This window comes from Egretta garzetta, unplaced genomic scaffold (assembly GCF_000687185.1).
Source record: "Egretta garzetta isolate BGI_Z169 unplaced genomic scaffold, ASM68718v1 scaffold372, whole genome shotgun sequence".
In the NCBI taxonomy this organism is placed as follows: Eukaryota; Metazoa; Chordata; class Aves; order Pelecaniformes; family Ardeidae; genus Egretta; species Egretta garzetta.
The window spans coordinates 209651-226987 of record NW_009258889.1 but is presented as its reverse complement, the minus strand read 5'-3'; the positions used below and the strand labels follow the sequence as shown (position 1 = coordinate 226987).

Sequence of the window (17337 nt, the reverse complement as noted above, 5' to 3'; positions counted from 1 at the left end):
CTCTCGAGTTTAGGCTGGACGTCTTGGGCCTCCCGCTGTTGTCATCGGTGACAAGCTGTGTGACCCTGGGACACGTCTTCCCAATGCCCCAGCAGCAGGCATGGTCCTCCCCTAGCGGGTCACCCAAAAGGGCAGGCACCTACTGAAAGCAGAGGTGCTGGGCGCCGCCTCGTGCGTGTGGCAGAGACCCAGTGACTCTCCAGAAGGTTTCCAGCTTGGCAGGTGGGCCAGTAGCCAAACTGTGCCCCCCTCCAGCCACCGTCCCCTCTCCCCACCCCACCCCAGCCAGAGTCCACCCCGAGCCATGAGCGGCTGCTTCAGGGACCTCCGTGGGCTGATCCTGGAGAAACACGGGGCTGAGCTGTGCGATAGGTACATACTTGGAAATAAATTGGTTCCCAGCTGAGAAGACGCCTTGTGCTGCCTTCGTCCCTCGGTTGTGGATCATTTCCCGTGACACTCGGGGGGCACCGTGCTCCGCTGCCCCAGCTGAAGACCCCGCGCCCTGTACTGGTGCGGCAGGAGGGCTCACGGCTTTTCCCTGAGGTGTCGGGGGCTGGCACACGCTCTCCAGCAGGATACAGCAACACCGAGCGATGTAAATCCTACCTCTTTCACCATGATTTCCAGGCAGACTGAGGCTTGGGTCTAGCTCAAAGCCTGTGCCTAACTGAGCTGAAACGTTATCTGGAACACCAGTGGAGAGAGCGATCAATGATGCCGAGACGGCTCCCGTGCCCCGGAGCGCCAGGAAACAGGGGCCTAACAACAATTTGAGATATATTTAATTGATCTGTCTGCACATGCACATACCTGGCTGTACACAAACATTTCCGTGCTGAGAACTCAAGCGCTCAGAGGGTACATTTCCACCGGCGCCGGGGGGTGGCTGCTGACAGCGCCGCTGTTCAAGCCTGGCACCAGGAGCTCGATCCAGAGCACGGCTACCCTGGAACCCGAAAGGCTGGGTGGCAGCGCTGCCTGGAGAGGCTCCGGCTCTGCGTGCACGAAGGCATTCAGTCAGCTTTCCGCTTCCACCTACAATATAGGAAATAACATGGAAAACTAACTCTGAAACTGCAGCCCAGACTGGGAGACTGGGCCCAATCTCGTGGGAAATCTCTCTCACGGGTCAGATACATCTCAGCGCACGGTGAGGACCATTCCCTCGTAATACAGAAAAATGTTTTTCGGGACGGGTCCTAAAAATCAGGACATTCTCATCTCTTGGGAGAGGGCTGTGGTGAGCACAGGCGCTTTCTCGCTGGCTGCCACAGGACCGCCCCAACGGCTGTGCAGCACGCCCAGCGCTAAGACCACCACCTTTGGTGCCTGCTTTCATAGAATCATAGAATGTTTTGGGTTGGAAGGGACCCCTAGAGGTCATCTAGTCCAACCCCCCTGCAGGGAGCGAGGTGCAGAATGCCAATTAACTTTGCAGGGTGCAAAGAGGCACCCTGACCATCAGCCAGTTCAGCTCAAGCCCGTACGACTGCGTGCGTTTCAGTACATCGCTGCGTCCACACGTGTCCCGTTACCACAGGAGAACAGCGCTGTATTTACCTGTAAACTTGTGTCCCACCTTGGCGAGACAGTTCAAGCTCTGAGCTCTGCTGACGGGGAACTGCTTTGGGTGTGAAGGTCCCACCCTCGGGGCCAGAGACACGGAGAGATGAAAAAGCTCTTCATTTTTCAAATCATTCACGCTTATTCCTTCCTTCAGCACAATAATGGAGGGGTTGGACCTCTAGACTTTGGATGGGGGGGAGGGCAGAAACCCAGCCTAGGCTCCAGGCTGCCCAGATGAACACAGACCGAGAGAAACTCTAAACTAATCAAGCACTGATTTCTGCTCCTGGGAAGACAAATTGCGACGCTAAAGCAGAGCTCAGAGAAAGAGGCGATCCACCGGACACACTCCAGCTTCTGCGTTCACCTGAACACGCTTCCGCTGATGGCATCAGGATAGCTTGAACAAAAGCCCAACTTTGGGCCCATTTGAGTGCCTAAATCTCAGTCTGCCCCAGAAGCACGGTATAATTAAAGGGCTAATTTCACACGGATTTAGTTACAGTGCTGTCTCGCGCGGCTGCTCTCGAGCACGGCCCACTGAACTTGAAGAACAATTCCCACTGGCGCGGCCAAAACACTAAGAGATGCTGCGCTGAAGGTGGCATCCGAGGACCCCTTCACTGGTTTCCCACTCCCTCAGGGCAACCGGTGCTGCTCTTTGTGGAGGCGAGCCCTTGATTAAGTAAAGGATATGTTCAGGATAAATAATAGATTGAAGCCAGATTTAAAATCAATTTAAGTGTGTTCCCAGAGCAGCTTTTCATCCCATTTTATTAAGCCAGAAAAGAATCCGTTTGGAGAGAATAAAATGCAGGGCAATGAAGCACGCGATGCTCATTGGAGCGCGGCTTTTGGCACTGCAGTGCACCAGGGCCAGTCCTAATGCAATTATGGAAATAACCGCGCTCCGCGTTACTGTGGTTCTCATCACGGATAAACTGCTCATGCTTTGGGAGTCACAAGACTGGCAACCCGAGTTTAATTTTCAAGTTTAATGAACATTATTTACCGACTCCTGAATTTACGCTTACAAGCGCTTTTCCAGCAGCCGGAGATCAGCCCCTGGCCTGCGTGCTCTCCAAAGTTTGTATTTCCAGGTGCCTCCTGGTCCTGGTACTGAAGGATCAGAAGTCGTTATCGCTTTCCTCCAGTGGCTCTGGCTTCCTTGCTCGGTGACTGGATTTGCTTGGGGAGATTTCCATGCTGTCGTCTTCCATATCATCCTCCTCTTCATCTTCATCCAGGTCGATCTCGCTATCCCCCGACTCCTCCTGCAGGAAAGCAAACAGAACTCACGACCAATTCAGGTCTCAGATGGCAAGGCAGCTTTGCTAGCTCAAAAGTGAAGGGTAGCACTGCTGGCTGAGGTGAAGCCGCTTCTCTGTGCCATCTGCCTGGGCTGTGGGGAAGGCTGTTGGTCCGGACTGGTACGGATCCAGATTTGCACTTGCTCTGGGGAGCAGCAGCAGATTCTGCAAGAGGTTTTGTTCCAGCTCAGGCTGCTGTGCTGCTGGCCTTCCGAAATAATGAAAAGCCAGAGCTCGGCTGCCTCTGGGAGCGAACGGCCCACCTGGCTTTCACCAGCAGCTGCTCCCTTCCATTTGTTGCAAACCTCCTTTCCTGCATCACGGGGCTGAGGAAAATGAAATCCCTGACTTCTGGTGAATCTGTGGTATTAAAAACCCTGCAGAGCATTTAACTTTAAAGCGATACCTATTGCAAGACCAAAGAATCAAGGCGCAGTGGAAGAATATTAACCGCAGGAGAGGAACCCACCTGTGCCTGGGCGATGGTCGTGCCTGGCTGGGCTGGGGCAGATCTCCCCTTGGAGAACCAGAGCAGAAAGAACAGGAGAGGCAGAGCAGGGGAAAAAAAATAATAAATACAAGAACATAAAAGAAAACAGAAAGTAACCAGAAAGGGAGCAGGGGAGAAGGCGACAAAGCTCAGGCATCATGTGCCGCACCAGCAAGTGGCAGAGGCTGGGCACAGAGCTGCTGGCTCTTGGGGCAGGCTGAAGCCTGCTCTCTTCTCAACTCCAGAACCCGATTCACTCTTTGAGGAGTTCAAACCAGCCTCACCAGCATCCTTCCCTGATCTCAGACACACAGGCACCTGGGACGCAAGGGTCCCTGAGCAAGCCTCTCAGCCCTGGTGCCTGCTGAGATGGTGTGTTAAGGGGGCAGAGCCCTGAGACAACCAAAGCAGCTGCAGCTGAGGATGGTAAGAGGCTGAAGGCCTTGGCTTTCCACACCTGGATGTGCTGGGGCTGTGCCAGCAGGGAGACATGGGAGAAAGCTGCGAATGGGAAAGTCCGAAGGAAGGAGAAGTTGCAGAGCGTGACCATCCAAAGCTGGCAAGATTACGGTCAAGGACAACCGGGCAGCGCTGTGACTAAGGCCACACCACCTTCAGCTACAGCATGGGCACTCCTGACCCTGCCCAGCGATGTTTCTGAAAGCCAATGCCATAAATCATTCCCCAGAAGGCAACAAACAGCCCTAACCGCATCCAGTCTGGCTGAAGCAAACAGCGGAGCATGGCTTATGGGATCCTCTCCAGAGAGAAGGTGAGGATGAGCAGAAAGAAGGGCAGCTCACCCCTCTCCAGCAAGAGACTTAACCCCCTGATCACTAACAGTGCCTCCAGGTCTCTGCAATGAACACTGAATAGCGGTAGCTTCTTCTCTCTTCTGGCCCTGCCTGCTGGAGAAACACTGCCCAGAGCTTTGCATGGCCAACCTGGCAGCGTCTGACAGCCATGGCAAATGGCATTCAGTATGTGGTGGTGAACATCAGGAATTTCCCACTATCCTTATGCCCTGCAGAGGTGGATTCCCCCCCGTTTTAAACCTTCTCCTGGGGACCCTGGAGTTGTGCTAGCTCCGTTAGCCTCTGCTTCCTGACCCAGCCCTCTGCTCCCCTGGTGCCGCCTGGGCTTTTGTGAAGGGATTTCTGAAAAGCAAATTCTTTGTTGCAGAGAGGCTTAATTTCTATGCCACGAAGGCAGCGAAAGGCAGGGCCATCCTGAGAGAGGGGGATAATTCCCCCGGCAGCACAGGGCTTCCCCCTGGGTGCAGAGAAGCCACCCAGACTCCTGGCGTGCCTCCCCCAGTAGCCAGGCAGCACGGGGTGGGGGTCTGCTGGGCAGTGAGGCAGAGAGGCTACAGCTATGCTAGGAAATGAACAGCCAGCACAGGTTCAAACACAAATTCCCAGTCCTCCTAGTTTTTAAGCATTTGTACCATTTCCTAGCACAGTTTTGGCCTGTGTGCCAAGTACACACTCCAAAACAATATTCCAGCATCACCTGGGGAACAGGATGGCCCCGCTGCTCCGGGCTGGCAGCTTGGACGCCAGCACCTTTTTGGGATGGTGGGGAGAGCTTATTGTATGGATGCAAGCCATACCACAGCAGCTGGCTTCAGCTCCTTAGTACAGACGTAGCCACTTAAGAGCGCCCAGAGGCACGGGAAGATTGCCCACGTGTGCCAAAGGCGGAGCACCGCAGTTGGAATACGTGCCTGCTGTGCAGCCCTGTGTGTACCCACTGCCGCTCACCAGGTCGACCGTAACCAGATGCAAAGCCAGGAGCGGTGGGACAGCTCTACCTGCAAGGCAGGAATCCCGAGGGGCACAGCTCACAGTTCTGCTCACAGCCCTGTCCTGTCATCCAGAGGACGGGAGGACCGATGCTGTCAGTACAGGCCAAGGAGCGGGGTTTTAGAGCAAGGTAGGGGATTTAGATGCACGCTTCTATCTACTACTACACTGCATCGATCCCCTCTCCCCAGAACAGCGTCCCCGCAGCCCGTGTGCCACCAGTTATGCACTGCAGGCTGAGGCTGAAGCCCAGGGCAGAGCACAGAGACTCCAGGAGCAAAAGAAAAATAGAAGAATATGTGTCTGTGCAGATGAGAGTGGAGTCGGCTGGAGGAAAGGAGGGGAAAAGCAGGCCTGGGACATAAAGATTCAGCAGGTAAAAAGGTGTTTCTCTAGCTGAGGAGAGGGCTGTCATTCTAAAGCACCATCAGGGAAGCTCTCCAGGCACACGGGATGGTTACTTACATCTTCCTCCGTGTCTCCACCTTGCATCGTTCCCACGATCCGTGCACCAGCTCTTCCTGCAAGAGCAAAGAGAATCGCCGTAAAGCCTGGCTCATGGTTCACACCGAGGGAGAATGAAAGATAAAGTGCAGAGTTTACATCTTAGAGGGCTAGTCCAATGGCAGTGAGAGGATGAGATCCCAAAGAGAACCCAATGAGATCCCAATCCCCCCCTTGTTAAGCCTCAGAGCTTCTCCTCTCACAAGGAGAAGGTAAAAGAGGGTAAGGCTGACACTAATTCATAGAATCATAGAGTTATTTCAGTTGGAAAAGACCTTTAAGATCAAGTCCAACCATTAACCTAACCCTGCCGCTCCAATTCCCATCAGGATGGTATTTCCAGAGCTACCTTATGCTGGTACAAGAGTTCTGACAGGACAGGAGGCAACGGACACATTAAGAAACAGGAAATTCTATCTGGAACCACTTTTTTTTTTTACTGTAAGGGTGGTCAAACACTGGAACAAGGTTGCCAGGAGAAGCTGTGGAGTCTTCTTCCATGGAGATACCCAAAACCCAACTCGACGTGTTGCTGGGACAACCTGCTCAGCCCCCCTGTTTGAGTAGAGGGGTTGGGCTCAATGATCTCGACATGTCCCTTCCAACCTCACAACTCTATGAACTGGCATATTCCTTCCTCTGCTTTGGTACCTAGAGAACGCTAGCCCGTCCTTTCCATGCGGTGAGCCTTCGGTCCTTCAGAAACTCGTTATGCTCAGATCCTTTCCGATATTCCAGCAGGGACTGACATCTCACAGGAATCTTAGGCAGTGCCAAGGGAAACACCAAAAATTTTTGGCAAGAGATGAATACGTAAGTCTGAGGAGGGAGGTGGAGATCTCAGGGTTGTAGGGAGTTCACTGAAAAGGGAGAATGCATTCGTGCCTTGCTTTGGTACTCTTGGCTGCGTAGAGGCCATACGAAGCGGGGAAGATGCTAGCATGGTCTCCTTTGCGAGGAAGGGAGCCCAGAAGGTGTCGGGAAGGGGTACAGCAGCGCGGTGACTGGGGAAATCCTGCGCGTGGGACTCAGCCCCGCTTCCCGCAGCCACCAGCAGTCGCTCCGCACTAACCGGGTGCCTACTGAACAGCCCTGCTGCGACCGTCCTGCTTTGCCGTCTGTTTATCTCCTCTCATCCCGAGCTTTCTCTATGTCAAATATGGATTTATTTTTTTCCAATCTAGACAAAATCTGTTTTTTTTTTTTAAGCATGAAAACAAAGCAACTTTAAATATATCCTGTCAAACCTCTTTCGTACCGCCCAAAGTCCAAAAGACGGCAGGGCCCTTTTGCCCCCTTTGCAGACCGATTTGGGTTAGTTATAGCGAAAAGCTGGCTAACTCGACCAGAACCCACTAAAAACCCCTTCTTGTGTCACAGCAGATAATTTAAAGTATCCGACATCTTTAAATAAAAAGCGGTGCCCTCTACCCGTCTGGTTGCTGATAGCACAGGCAGCAGAGATGGAATTATAAGATCATCCGTGGACAGAGGATGTCTCTTCAAGCCTTAGAGGCTTTTGCTCTACCATACGCTAGACTAAACTCTGTAAATTCAGAGATGATTACAACTGATGTCATTAGATGACCACAGAACCACATTTTTGCCCAGCCCACAGATAGCTGCAAGAATTTAACTGCAATTTTGCTACACAGAAGGCTCAGCATAAGGTGTTAGATAGGGAATTACTACTGCAAAGGAGAAAGCAGCAGGGAGCTCCTAAAATCTACTGATAAGACAAAGCTGAGAGAGATCCTGAATGTAAAAGAGAATCAGGCTATCACCTAAGGAGAGCTGATGAAGTAGGGCGGTTCAAAAATGCCAAGGGAAGAGCTTAGGGAACACTAATGGAAGGTCTGCAGGATGCTGGATGCCGCTCCTCCATCAGTGGGAATGGTAAGGACATCTTACGGGCATTTCACTGCTTAGATGGGGAGGAAGATGAGAATCCCGTTCTGCCCAGGCTTTGATCCCTACCTCATTTAAGCCAGGAGCACCTCTGTGAACTAGCGCCTGTGGGATCAGCAGGATTAGGTCCTGTAGCACAACCCTGGGATGCTCACAGGAGACACCCCAGGATGCAGGGGCCCGGGGCTTCAGGCTGTGCACTCTGCTGAGACTGAAGAGCAGAGAAAGCAGATTTTCCACCTCGGTAGAAGAGCTTCCATGACAAAGGCGGGAGCGTTATTTTAATTTTCAGGTCGTAAACCCCCAGGTTTCTATGTGTGGGAGCAAGAGGAGTGATAGACAGCCGTGATGCATTTCCGTGCATGCTGGGGGGAGGCAGGAAACCATCGCTGTCTGAGCAGGATGGGGGGAGCCAGCTGGTCGGGGGGTGTTTGTCACTTGAAATTTCCTGGGTCCGATTTTAGCTGGGCTCAGCTTGCTGCAGCATTAGTGCTGCACCACTCTGGCCACAGAGGCTCACGCCACTCCTAAGCAGTCGAGAGCCCGTTATGTTTACTTACAGATAATGTGAATTCAGGCTGTATGAAGTGCTAATTAGCTAAAATGTTAGTAATGAACAGGCTCTAATTCACCGCACCTTTGAATTCAAATCTCATCTCCGTGCGTCGCCAGGGTTTATAGCCGTGGAGCTATCAAAGAGCAGAAGTGAACGTGCATCCAGGATTTTACGCCTGCGAGCGTTTGCTGGTTTTGCCCTGCGTGTGGTGCTTGCCATCGCACTAACCCGTGCAGCCGCCCACAATGGATCCACAGGAGCAGAACGATTTACATCTTCTTACCCAGCAGCGGGTAGAGGTTAATCCTGCGCCTGAGAGCACGCAGCGGCACTTAACCCGAGAGGTGAGGACAACCTGCCACGAGGGGAAGGCAGATTTGCAGCTGGAAACATTTTGCTCCCAAAGTGGAGATCTGGGTTCAGTCTCCAGCTCTTACTGCAAATTCGCGGCGTGACCTTGGATGAGGCACCTCCCTTCCCTCCGCATCATCTCCACACACGGAAAATCGGGATAAATCTTTTGCCTGATGCCCTTTTTGCCTTGTGCACGGGGTTAAACGTGGGTGTAGCCCTTAGCACAAGGCCCTGACCTCAGGAGCCTTTTCTAGGCATTGCCAAAGCACAGTGATTAATTCAGCACGCTACAGCCGCTGCCCAGGATGAGCGCATTTCTATTTATTTCTTACACCCTCCACAAAAAGGAAATTTGCTCAGAAGCGAGTCGCCTGTCTTGATCCCACCCTTTCAGACCTCCAGCCTCCCCTCCTTCTCCAGCACCGCAACGGCCGTAACACAGGCTGAAAGCGCACAGAAAAACCTCCTCCCTCCCGGGGAGCACCGAGCTTTGCCGACACGAAGCACACAGCCCAGGACAGCGCTGGCGGGAGCAGATGCCGAGATGGTGACAACTCTATTTCAAGTTAAGCCAAATTCATTTCTGTGAATTCCAAACCGCAGCCCCCTTTTCGGTGTTTCCAAATACACAGCTACGTCAGCCTGGTAATATTGGCCAGCAGCTGCTGTATCAGGAAATTATTACAGAGACTTTGCAGACAAAATTTTAGCTGGGGGTCAGGAGTCTGCAGAGATCTGCACAGAACTACAGGAAAATGAGAAGAGCGCCTGTATCCACTTTCCCCCTCTCCAGATTAGTTTCCCCAAGCACTGGCAGTCAGACCCGGTGGCTCACTCAGCATTGACTGGTTTTTCCCTTCCCACTTGACCTGAAGAGGCGAGGAAAAGACTAATCTGACTCTCCAAAATTCTTTTATAAGGTTTACAATCATACCTTGATTTGCTTTCCTAGAAAAGTGTATTCACTCCAGGAGCATGGGCACCAGGGTGCACTGTATGCCGCGTGCACAAAGCCCCCACCAGGATAAAACTGCACTTTGTCAAGTTTACAAGGGAGGGATTTATCTTTAAAAGCTCACGGAGCGCAATACCGGCTTGGCAGAGTCCTCTGAGAGCAGGTGCATTTGTGAATTTTCTCCCCTTGATTTCAGATGTTATCAAGCAGCTGGAGAACTTGAATCCTGCTAACGCACAGCCCAGAGCCTGCCACTCATCTCCTCCCTTCCACCGACTTTGATTCAAGGCAAACGCATGCAACAAGATGCCTGCAAACACCAGGGCTCACAAGAACCATCTGGGAGAGAGCAGCCTGCCCAGGTTAGGGAAGATTTTTGTTTCTGTTGCTCTGTGCTTCTTGGTAACTGCCAAGAAATCAGGCAGGGATTTTCAGAGGAGCTCTGGGTTTGCAAACGCTCATCACAAATCCTACACGGAAAGGAACGGTAAGAAATGTTCAGTGCCCAGCAGAGCCTGCATCGAGGCTGCTGCTCCTATCTGAGCCACCTCTGCCCGCTTGGTGCCACACCAGCCCTGCAGCTCTCCCTTCCGCACAGACCTCAGAATCTATTTTGGCCTCTGAAAGCGTGAGATGCAGAGTGCCTGCAAGGCCCACGGAGTACATAACTGCAGATTCCTCGTCTTTTTGAGATTCATGCTGGAACTTCTGGGACATCAGGAGGACACTTGGCAGTTTCTTGAGTCAGCGGCTGAAGTTTGTGCGTGCAGCAGCCTTGGCAAACCCTCCCTAGTGGCGCTTCAGTTATCAAGCATGGCATGACCAAACAAGACATTTTCTTCTGGTTTGGGTTTTTTTTTTTTTCTTTCTTCTCCAAAACCACACGCTCCAGGTACGCTGACCGCAGCAGTGGGGAGACCCTGATCACTGTTTCTTAAGGGTTTCTGAGCAGCCTGACTGGGGGGAATGACTTGGGAAGAGTAAAGAGGGAGACCTCATCCTGTGCTAAGCTGCGTGCCAGTAAGAGGGAGCCGTCCCTAGAGCTGGAGCTGAGAGATCAGGGATGGGATCACCCAGCATTTGAATGATGCTTAGCCAATTGCAGCGGGCGTCAGCACCTTTTTCTTATCCAGACTCATTTCCACAACAGAGAACACCACCAACATTTTGAGAAAGCCTGCAGATTTGTTATCATCTTGTATTGGTAAAGATAAATGCATGTGCATACGTTTCTTGGTCTTGGACTCAGAGATATAATTTCCTTTAGGAACCAGAGAGAAAGGAAGAAATAGAGTAGTTATTGAACATGTGTTTTTAAAAATCAGGCAGGCAACAGCCGCAGGAACTCCATGTGAACAAGATGCCCAACACAGGGCAGGCAGCTGTTGCACGTTCCTAATCGAATCCTCCGCTCCGCTGGGTATTGATAGCACACCTGTGGTTTCTACACACCTGGGGAGGTTAGAGGGAAGGAAAACATCCTAGAAATTCAGTAGCAGGAATCTGAATGTGGCCACAAGCTGGAGAGAGGATTGCCACAAGCGGAGTCGGACCATTTCCACCGAGAACAGGACTTCCCTACTTTTCAGCTTGCCTGCTGTATGGAGGGGTTTGGAAACAGGACTGTGTAGGCTCACCTGACATTTCTCCCTACTATGCCAAAGCTCCCATTCTCCCTACAGGACTGAAAAAATGAGGGCTAATTCAGCCTCCACAGCCTTCCCCCCAGCATGCAGGGTACCTTTGGCCCTTTCCCAGTGTCTGCTTGCCAGCTCCTGCTTAATAATCACACCCTCCAGTTTAAGAAGAAAACGAAGACAGGGAGGCTAAATATCATCATCTCAAAGCCCCAACGGCATCATCAGCACGCTTTGGATACGTGCAGGTTTGCGTGCACTGCCTCTGTGCAGGACCGGGGATTCCCGCAGCTTGGCTACGGCACGGGAATGGCTAGCATGGGCAAGCCAGCCCACGTCCACTGAGACACGCGACCGCGCTCTCCGTCTGCCCCTGAACTCGCCTCCACTTTGGTTGTCGCCTACTCGGTTCCCCTTCCTTCAACGAGGTAGGCTTTGCTGTCTTAATAAAACCCCTTCATTCTCATCTGCTGCATTCAGAGACTTATTTGCTCTCGCTACGTCAAACAGCCCAGGTTTTCACAGGCAAAGATTTTATCCTTTCGGCAGCAAGTACAGTCGCTAACCTGGCTGCCCGCACATGGTTCCCGCTTCGATCCCCTGGGTCAGTTTGGCAAAGGCAAGAGGCTCCAAGAGAGCTGCGCTCTCAAGGTTTAACTTTGGCCTGATTGTTTGCTAAAAAACATTCAGAGTTTTATAAAGCTGTCGTCTTACAATAAAGACCAAACGGGGCCGAAGCTCTTACTGTGTCGGTAGTGAAATAGTTTCTGTGGTCCAAACAGGACAAAAAAGTCCCTTAACACCATTACAGAAGGAAACGTATGAGCTAAAGCATTTGGATAATTGGTTTACAGGAGCTCAAAGATCCTGGCAGTGTGGAATAGAGGTGATTTACACTCTGCAAGCGTGGATCATTTCTGCTTCATTCAGTAGCATTTCCACTGCAAGCCCAGACTACCCAGTCAGCCAGCGCAACCGCTGAGGAGAGGTCCTGCATTTGCTCACGATTCCAAAACACATTTCAGACCTCTGGTCCAAATGAGACTGGAAAGATGGATCTGCACACATAATCACAACATAACTTCGAAATATGCCACTTCTGATAGCACGGATGAAAAAAATCCACTTTAGTTCCAGGGGAAACTGGAAAGGTTCTTAGGGGGGGAAAAAAAAAAAAAAAAAAAAAAATCTACTGAGGGTTACGCTAAATTTGTGGAAACCACATCCAGGCCAGGAAATCCTGATGGTGGTTAAAGCAGTTTGAGAGCAGGAGGGAACCTGAGGGAAGTTCCTATGCTCTCCCCTAGGCACTTTCTTTCCGCCAGTGCTGGAGACAGAAGACCGGGCTCGATGGACCTGGCCTAGCAGCTTCTACCTTCCTAGGGCAAGGCTCTGTGTTCTTCACCACGATGTCCACCCCATCCGCACGTGAACAACCACCCTGCTGCGAACGACTGGTTATGGCCTGTTGTGGGCAAGAGGTTTCTCTACATCGCAGATGGTCAAGACCTTCAGCATGGCAAGAATTTCTTTTTTCTTTGGTTCTCTGACAAAACAAGGGTCTCGTTCCAAACACCATTGCTAACTCACGGCTTGACCTCAGGGAAGCCCACGCATCTGTTTTATTGTGTAAGAGCCTCACTCACCTATTGCCAGACAGAATAAAAGGGGATGTGGATTTTTATTCACAATGACAACGTTCAAATTAAAGGTTACAGATGATAAATCAATGTATTCTCTTAGTTATAAAAGCAACTGATTAGTGAGACATGGATTTATTATAATAATTCCCATCAAGAAGGAGGCTTGCCTGTAATTGTGTATTTGTGGTAACAAATCAGGCTGTAGTTTCACAAATCCACTAAGCCAGCATCTGCCAGTTTGGCATTTATTTTCACCCCCACACCTGCTCCCTCCTTGTCCGGAAGCCTTCCCGGCTTTCCTAAAGCTGGATTTGCTATACTGCTGAATGAGAACCACCGACCTCGATAGAGGTAGAAGCTCCACAGTGCATTACAGCCTCCTTCTTAACCTGCTACTGCCTATCCCTCTTCCTACACGGGGAATAAGGGTTCGATTTTCTCTCTGTACCACAGGAGCTTGCAGCCTGTCATTCTGCCCCAGCTAACACTCTTTTCCACTCCATGGGAGACTAAATCCTATACCTTCAAGTCTTTTAATTGGCTAAAAGAATAAATCCAGGAGCAATAATGTCAAAGCTGCATTTAGTTTGAATTTTGCTGCATCTAGACAAACCCAAGGAAAGGACTCTTGAGGGTGAAAGTGTTGATTTTTCTCAATTATACCACGTGGCCTAATAAGAGAGATTATCTCTCCCTGAGAATCTTGCCTCTATAATGGCAAAACACACCATAATACCTCCCCACCTATTACAGACAGAGGGAGGAAGCCTTCCCTTAAAATCCTAATATCCTGGAAATTGGAGGTGTAAAACTGAATCTCAGCAGCTACAGGACCAGACCACAGGGGACTGTTTCTCCTTCGTTTGAGAGCAAATACGGCTCAGAAGCGCCACCGCGTAAGGAGACACAAAGCTTCAAAAGAAAGTGATTGAAATATCTCGAATGGAGTCAGAGAAAAAAAGCAGTAATTAATAATGCTCTCGTCGTGCTGCCTTAATGATTAAATACATTTTAAATGCAAACTGCTTGGGCTGAAGTACATGTACAGATCCTTGGCGTGTTGAACGATAAATGGCCAGTGAGTGCTCAAGACCTGATTTTCTAAAGAAGCTGATGAACCTGACATTAATCTCAAGTCTGGACATGTCTCCAGCACTTTGGTTGGTGAAGGTCAGGCAGTCAGACAGAACCTTGCTGCCGATGAGGGGCCTGGCCCAAAGGGGCCCACTCGCACGGACAGAGGTGCGGATCTGAGCCTGTTTTCGAGGCTAGAACTGCTCATCACCTAAGCACGTGCTCTGGGCTGGGCTGGAGCTCCCAAAGGAAAGCTTGTCTTGATACAGTCCAAGCTTTTGTTCGTATGTTCTGGACAGGTAAGAACGGGCAGGACTGAGTAAGCTCACTCTAACACCAGAAGCAGAGATATCCCAAGGTTGAGTTTTCCTAAACAAGAAGCGGCATTTTGACCCAGAGCCAGCGGTACGGACAGCGTGCTCGCTGTTAACCTCACAGCGTAGCTACAGCTAGAGCAACAGGGTGACTTGCCCAAGGTGAGGATGGGTAACCTTAGAAAAGTGAGCCAACAGTCCTTGCCTGAAGAGTCTAATAGCGTATCCTTCTGAATAAAGGCAACTAAGGAAAGGTTTTGATACCTCGCAGTAGCGTTTCCGTGGCGGTGCGCTGCTTCGTGATCTGCCTGTCTTCCACTTCACTGTCGGATCCTTCATCCTCTTGAATCTCTACATCGGAATCATCATTATCTGGTTAAAACAAAAGCAGATGATCAATATCACTCCAACCAGCCCACACCTCGGAACAGCAGTTGGATGCAAGAGACACCAGCAGTCTCTACCTTTGTTCAAGTCCAAGATTAATTAAAAATGCAGTCGCAGACAGAGCATTGACTCTATTGATGGGCACAGGGAAATCGCCAACAGCCGCACCCTTGGGAGGTCATTATCTGGTTAAAACAAAAGCAGATGATCAATATCACTCCAACCAGCCCACACCTCGGAACAGCAGTTGGATGCAAGAGACACCAGCAGTCTCTACCTTTGTTCAAGTCCAAGATTAATTAAAAATGCAGTTGCAGACAGAGCATTGACTCTATTGATGGGCACAGGGAAACCGCCAACAGCCGCACCCTTGGGAGGGCAGCCTTTGACACGAGTGCCGACGCAGCAAACAATATAACCAACTGTCTTGGAACAAGCCTCAGGTTGTACAGTAAAAGCGCTGTTCTAGATACACTCTCTGGGTATGAAGCACACCTACAGTCAGAAGGGGCTATTTCAGCAACTGATTTAAAGATAAAAATCTTTTAAAAGCATTTGGAAAGCATGGGCTTATCGATACATCTCCTAGTCTTTTCCCCTGACACCAGCAATATCGAACCCCATCCCCTTAGACTCTTTGCCTTTCACTTAATCCTAGGTTAGAAAAGCACGGTGAGACATCCCTGGATAAACGAAGGCAGTTACAGCCAACCCCAAGATGGCTGGAGAGACAGGAAAGCGTCCCAAGATGCAGGAACTTCTTCCAATATTTTCAGAATCTGCCTTTGTTTCCTTCTTCCTGTCCAAACTAAAGCCTTCTTAGTCCCTTACTACCGGTTCCCCAGTCACAAACTGGAACAAACCTAAAGGACTTACATTAAATTGGCTTTCAGATGTTTGAAAGGATTACAAGAGTCTTCAGATACTTAAAAGTACCTGCAAGGAAAAGGCAGACTGTTCTCCACGTCAGCTGGATGAGCCCTACCTTGAGGTTCACAGGCACGGCCAACCAAACAGATTCTCCTCTGAGCCTATTCTGAAGCAAAACAGCGGGCAGAAAGTTGGGCGCAGGAGTGCGTGGGAAGCTTGGAGCAGACTCTGCTCCATTTGAGTCTCCTTCTATCCCATGAGCTTTTCCCCCTCTCTCCTCACTCGTGCCAGCCTGCTTGTGCAAGCTCCTCGGCTCACTAAGACCAAGCTCTAGAAACCTTAGGTTGACTTCTCTCTCCAAACATTCAATCAATGAGCCTGATCCTCAGCTCCCATCAGCTTCTGAACTCGTGCGGAGATGAGCCCCTCCACGCCAGTTGATCCTACAGCTCCGAGCTGATGCCGTCTGGTGGCCTGCCCACAGGCGCTTACGGAATTAACAGTGCTACGACAAAGCCAACAGGACCCTGAGTGAGGTCAACAGCAACGAGAGCTGTTAATTATTTAGAAAAAATAAGTGATTCTTTCCCAGGTACATTTAATTACGCACATGTCTGAGCTGAAAATGGAAATAACTGCTTTAATTATGATTAGTAATGAGCTGACACATCCTTGCAATATTTAATTATCGGCCAATATACAAATATTAGACATTTTTCCATTATCTTTTTCATTGCAATATTAAGTCAACGACAAAATGTAACAGCAAGGGACGTGTCTGATACCCTGGTAAGATTATGAGACTCCAGCAACGTTAGCCACAGTTTCTATTTGTGTCGCACTTTCTTCTTTGGCAAGTGAAGGAATCGCTCGCTGCTGCGTGACCTGAACACTGTTTCTGTTTACCTGGTATTGAGGAGCGCGGGGTTTTGTTCAGCCCCGGCCCAGGCAAACTCCTTGGGAAGAGCCCTGTGGAGCCTAAATAAAGGATTCAGGTTTGTGCTCTGTATGTTAAAGAGCAAAACTCTCTCACCTGCGATGGCTCTCACTGCTGCTACTAAAGTGCCCTCCTTCTTATTTTGTGGTTTGTTTTTTTTTCTTCCTTCTGTCTTTTTTTCTTCTTGCTCCCCCCACCCCCGCAATTCCTCTCTTTCAGGTTTTGTCATTTGTGCTCCTGTTATGCAGCACCGCTGGCCAGAGCTGAGGATGCCGCAGGGCGCCCTTACGATTGCTTTGCCAAACCACTTCTATTTCGTCCCCATTAGCACTTTCTGCTTCTCGCTGGGACCTGCCGAGCAGGAGCTGCCAGCTGAGACAGGGACTAATAGAGCCAGTGCTCTCCGCTGACGACCCGAAGCGGCAAACCCGGCTAACACCTCTCTGGGGACAGGACTTACAGCAGAGAGGCACAGCGATGTGATTCTGCTCCGGCTGGGGGCACGGCTGTAACAACACCGGGCTTGAATTTCACATTTCACATTTCTGGAAACTTTTTTTTTTTTTAAACCTTTTGTGGTAACAGACTTCAGATATATCCTATAAAATGTATTTCCCTTAGGACAAAGCAGCAGTAAGAAGACAAAAATAAACAGGAACGAATCTGCCACCTTCCTTCTGCTGTGCGTAGAAGTGCTCTTTCCTAACTCCCCACACTGACGGCTTCATGCCCTCCCGAGCCACGCGAACCCTTCCAGCTCCCTGCAGCGCTCCAGCCATTCCCAACACACTTCAACTCGCAAAAAGGAAGCTCATTTCATCACATAATTCCCCACGGTATCTTTCTGTCGGATAGAGGGACTTGCAGGAAGATCCCGTGGTGACTAAGTGCCTGTGATAGGAGCGATACCTACTGCGGAGCCAGCATCAGTGGCTGGAGGGCCCCAAGCTGCTGCTTTATGAAAGGAAATGGTTTAAACACAGCTTTTTGGCCTGCCTCACCCAGCCCTTTTCTTCCTTCCCTC

General features: G+C 50.5%; 1 protein-coding gene across 1 annotated transcript in view; it reads right to left on the bottom strand.

Moving 5' to 3' along the window:
- Positions 1-2546: 2546 nt before the first annotated feature.
- The window catches only part of CLUAP1 (clusterin associated protein 1), a 57402-nt gene continuing 42611 nt past the window's right edge, over positions 2547-17337 (bottom strand). Inside the window, exons 10-12 of the mRNA XM_009634029.2 lie at positions 14384-14491; positions 5640-5695; positions 2547-2843 (exon numbers count right to left, since the gene is read on the bottom strand). Of these exons, the coding sequence (XP_009632324.2) occupies positions 2697-2843; positions 5640-5695; positions 14384-14491 (311 nt within the window). The 3' untranslated portion in view covers positions 2547-2696. The remainder of the gene's footprint in view (positions 2844-5639; positions 5696-14383; positions 14492-17337) is intronic.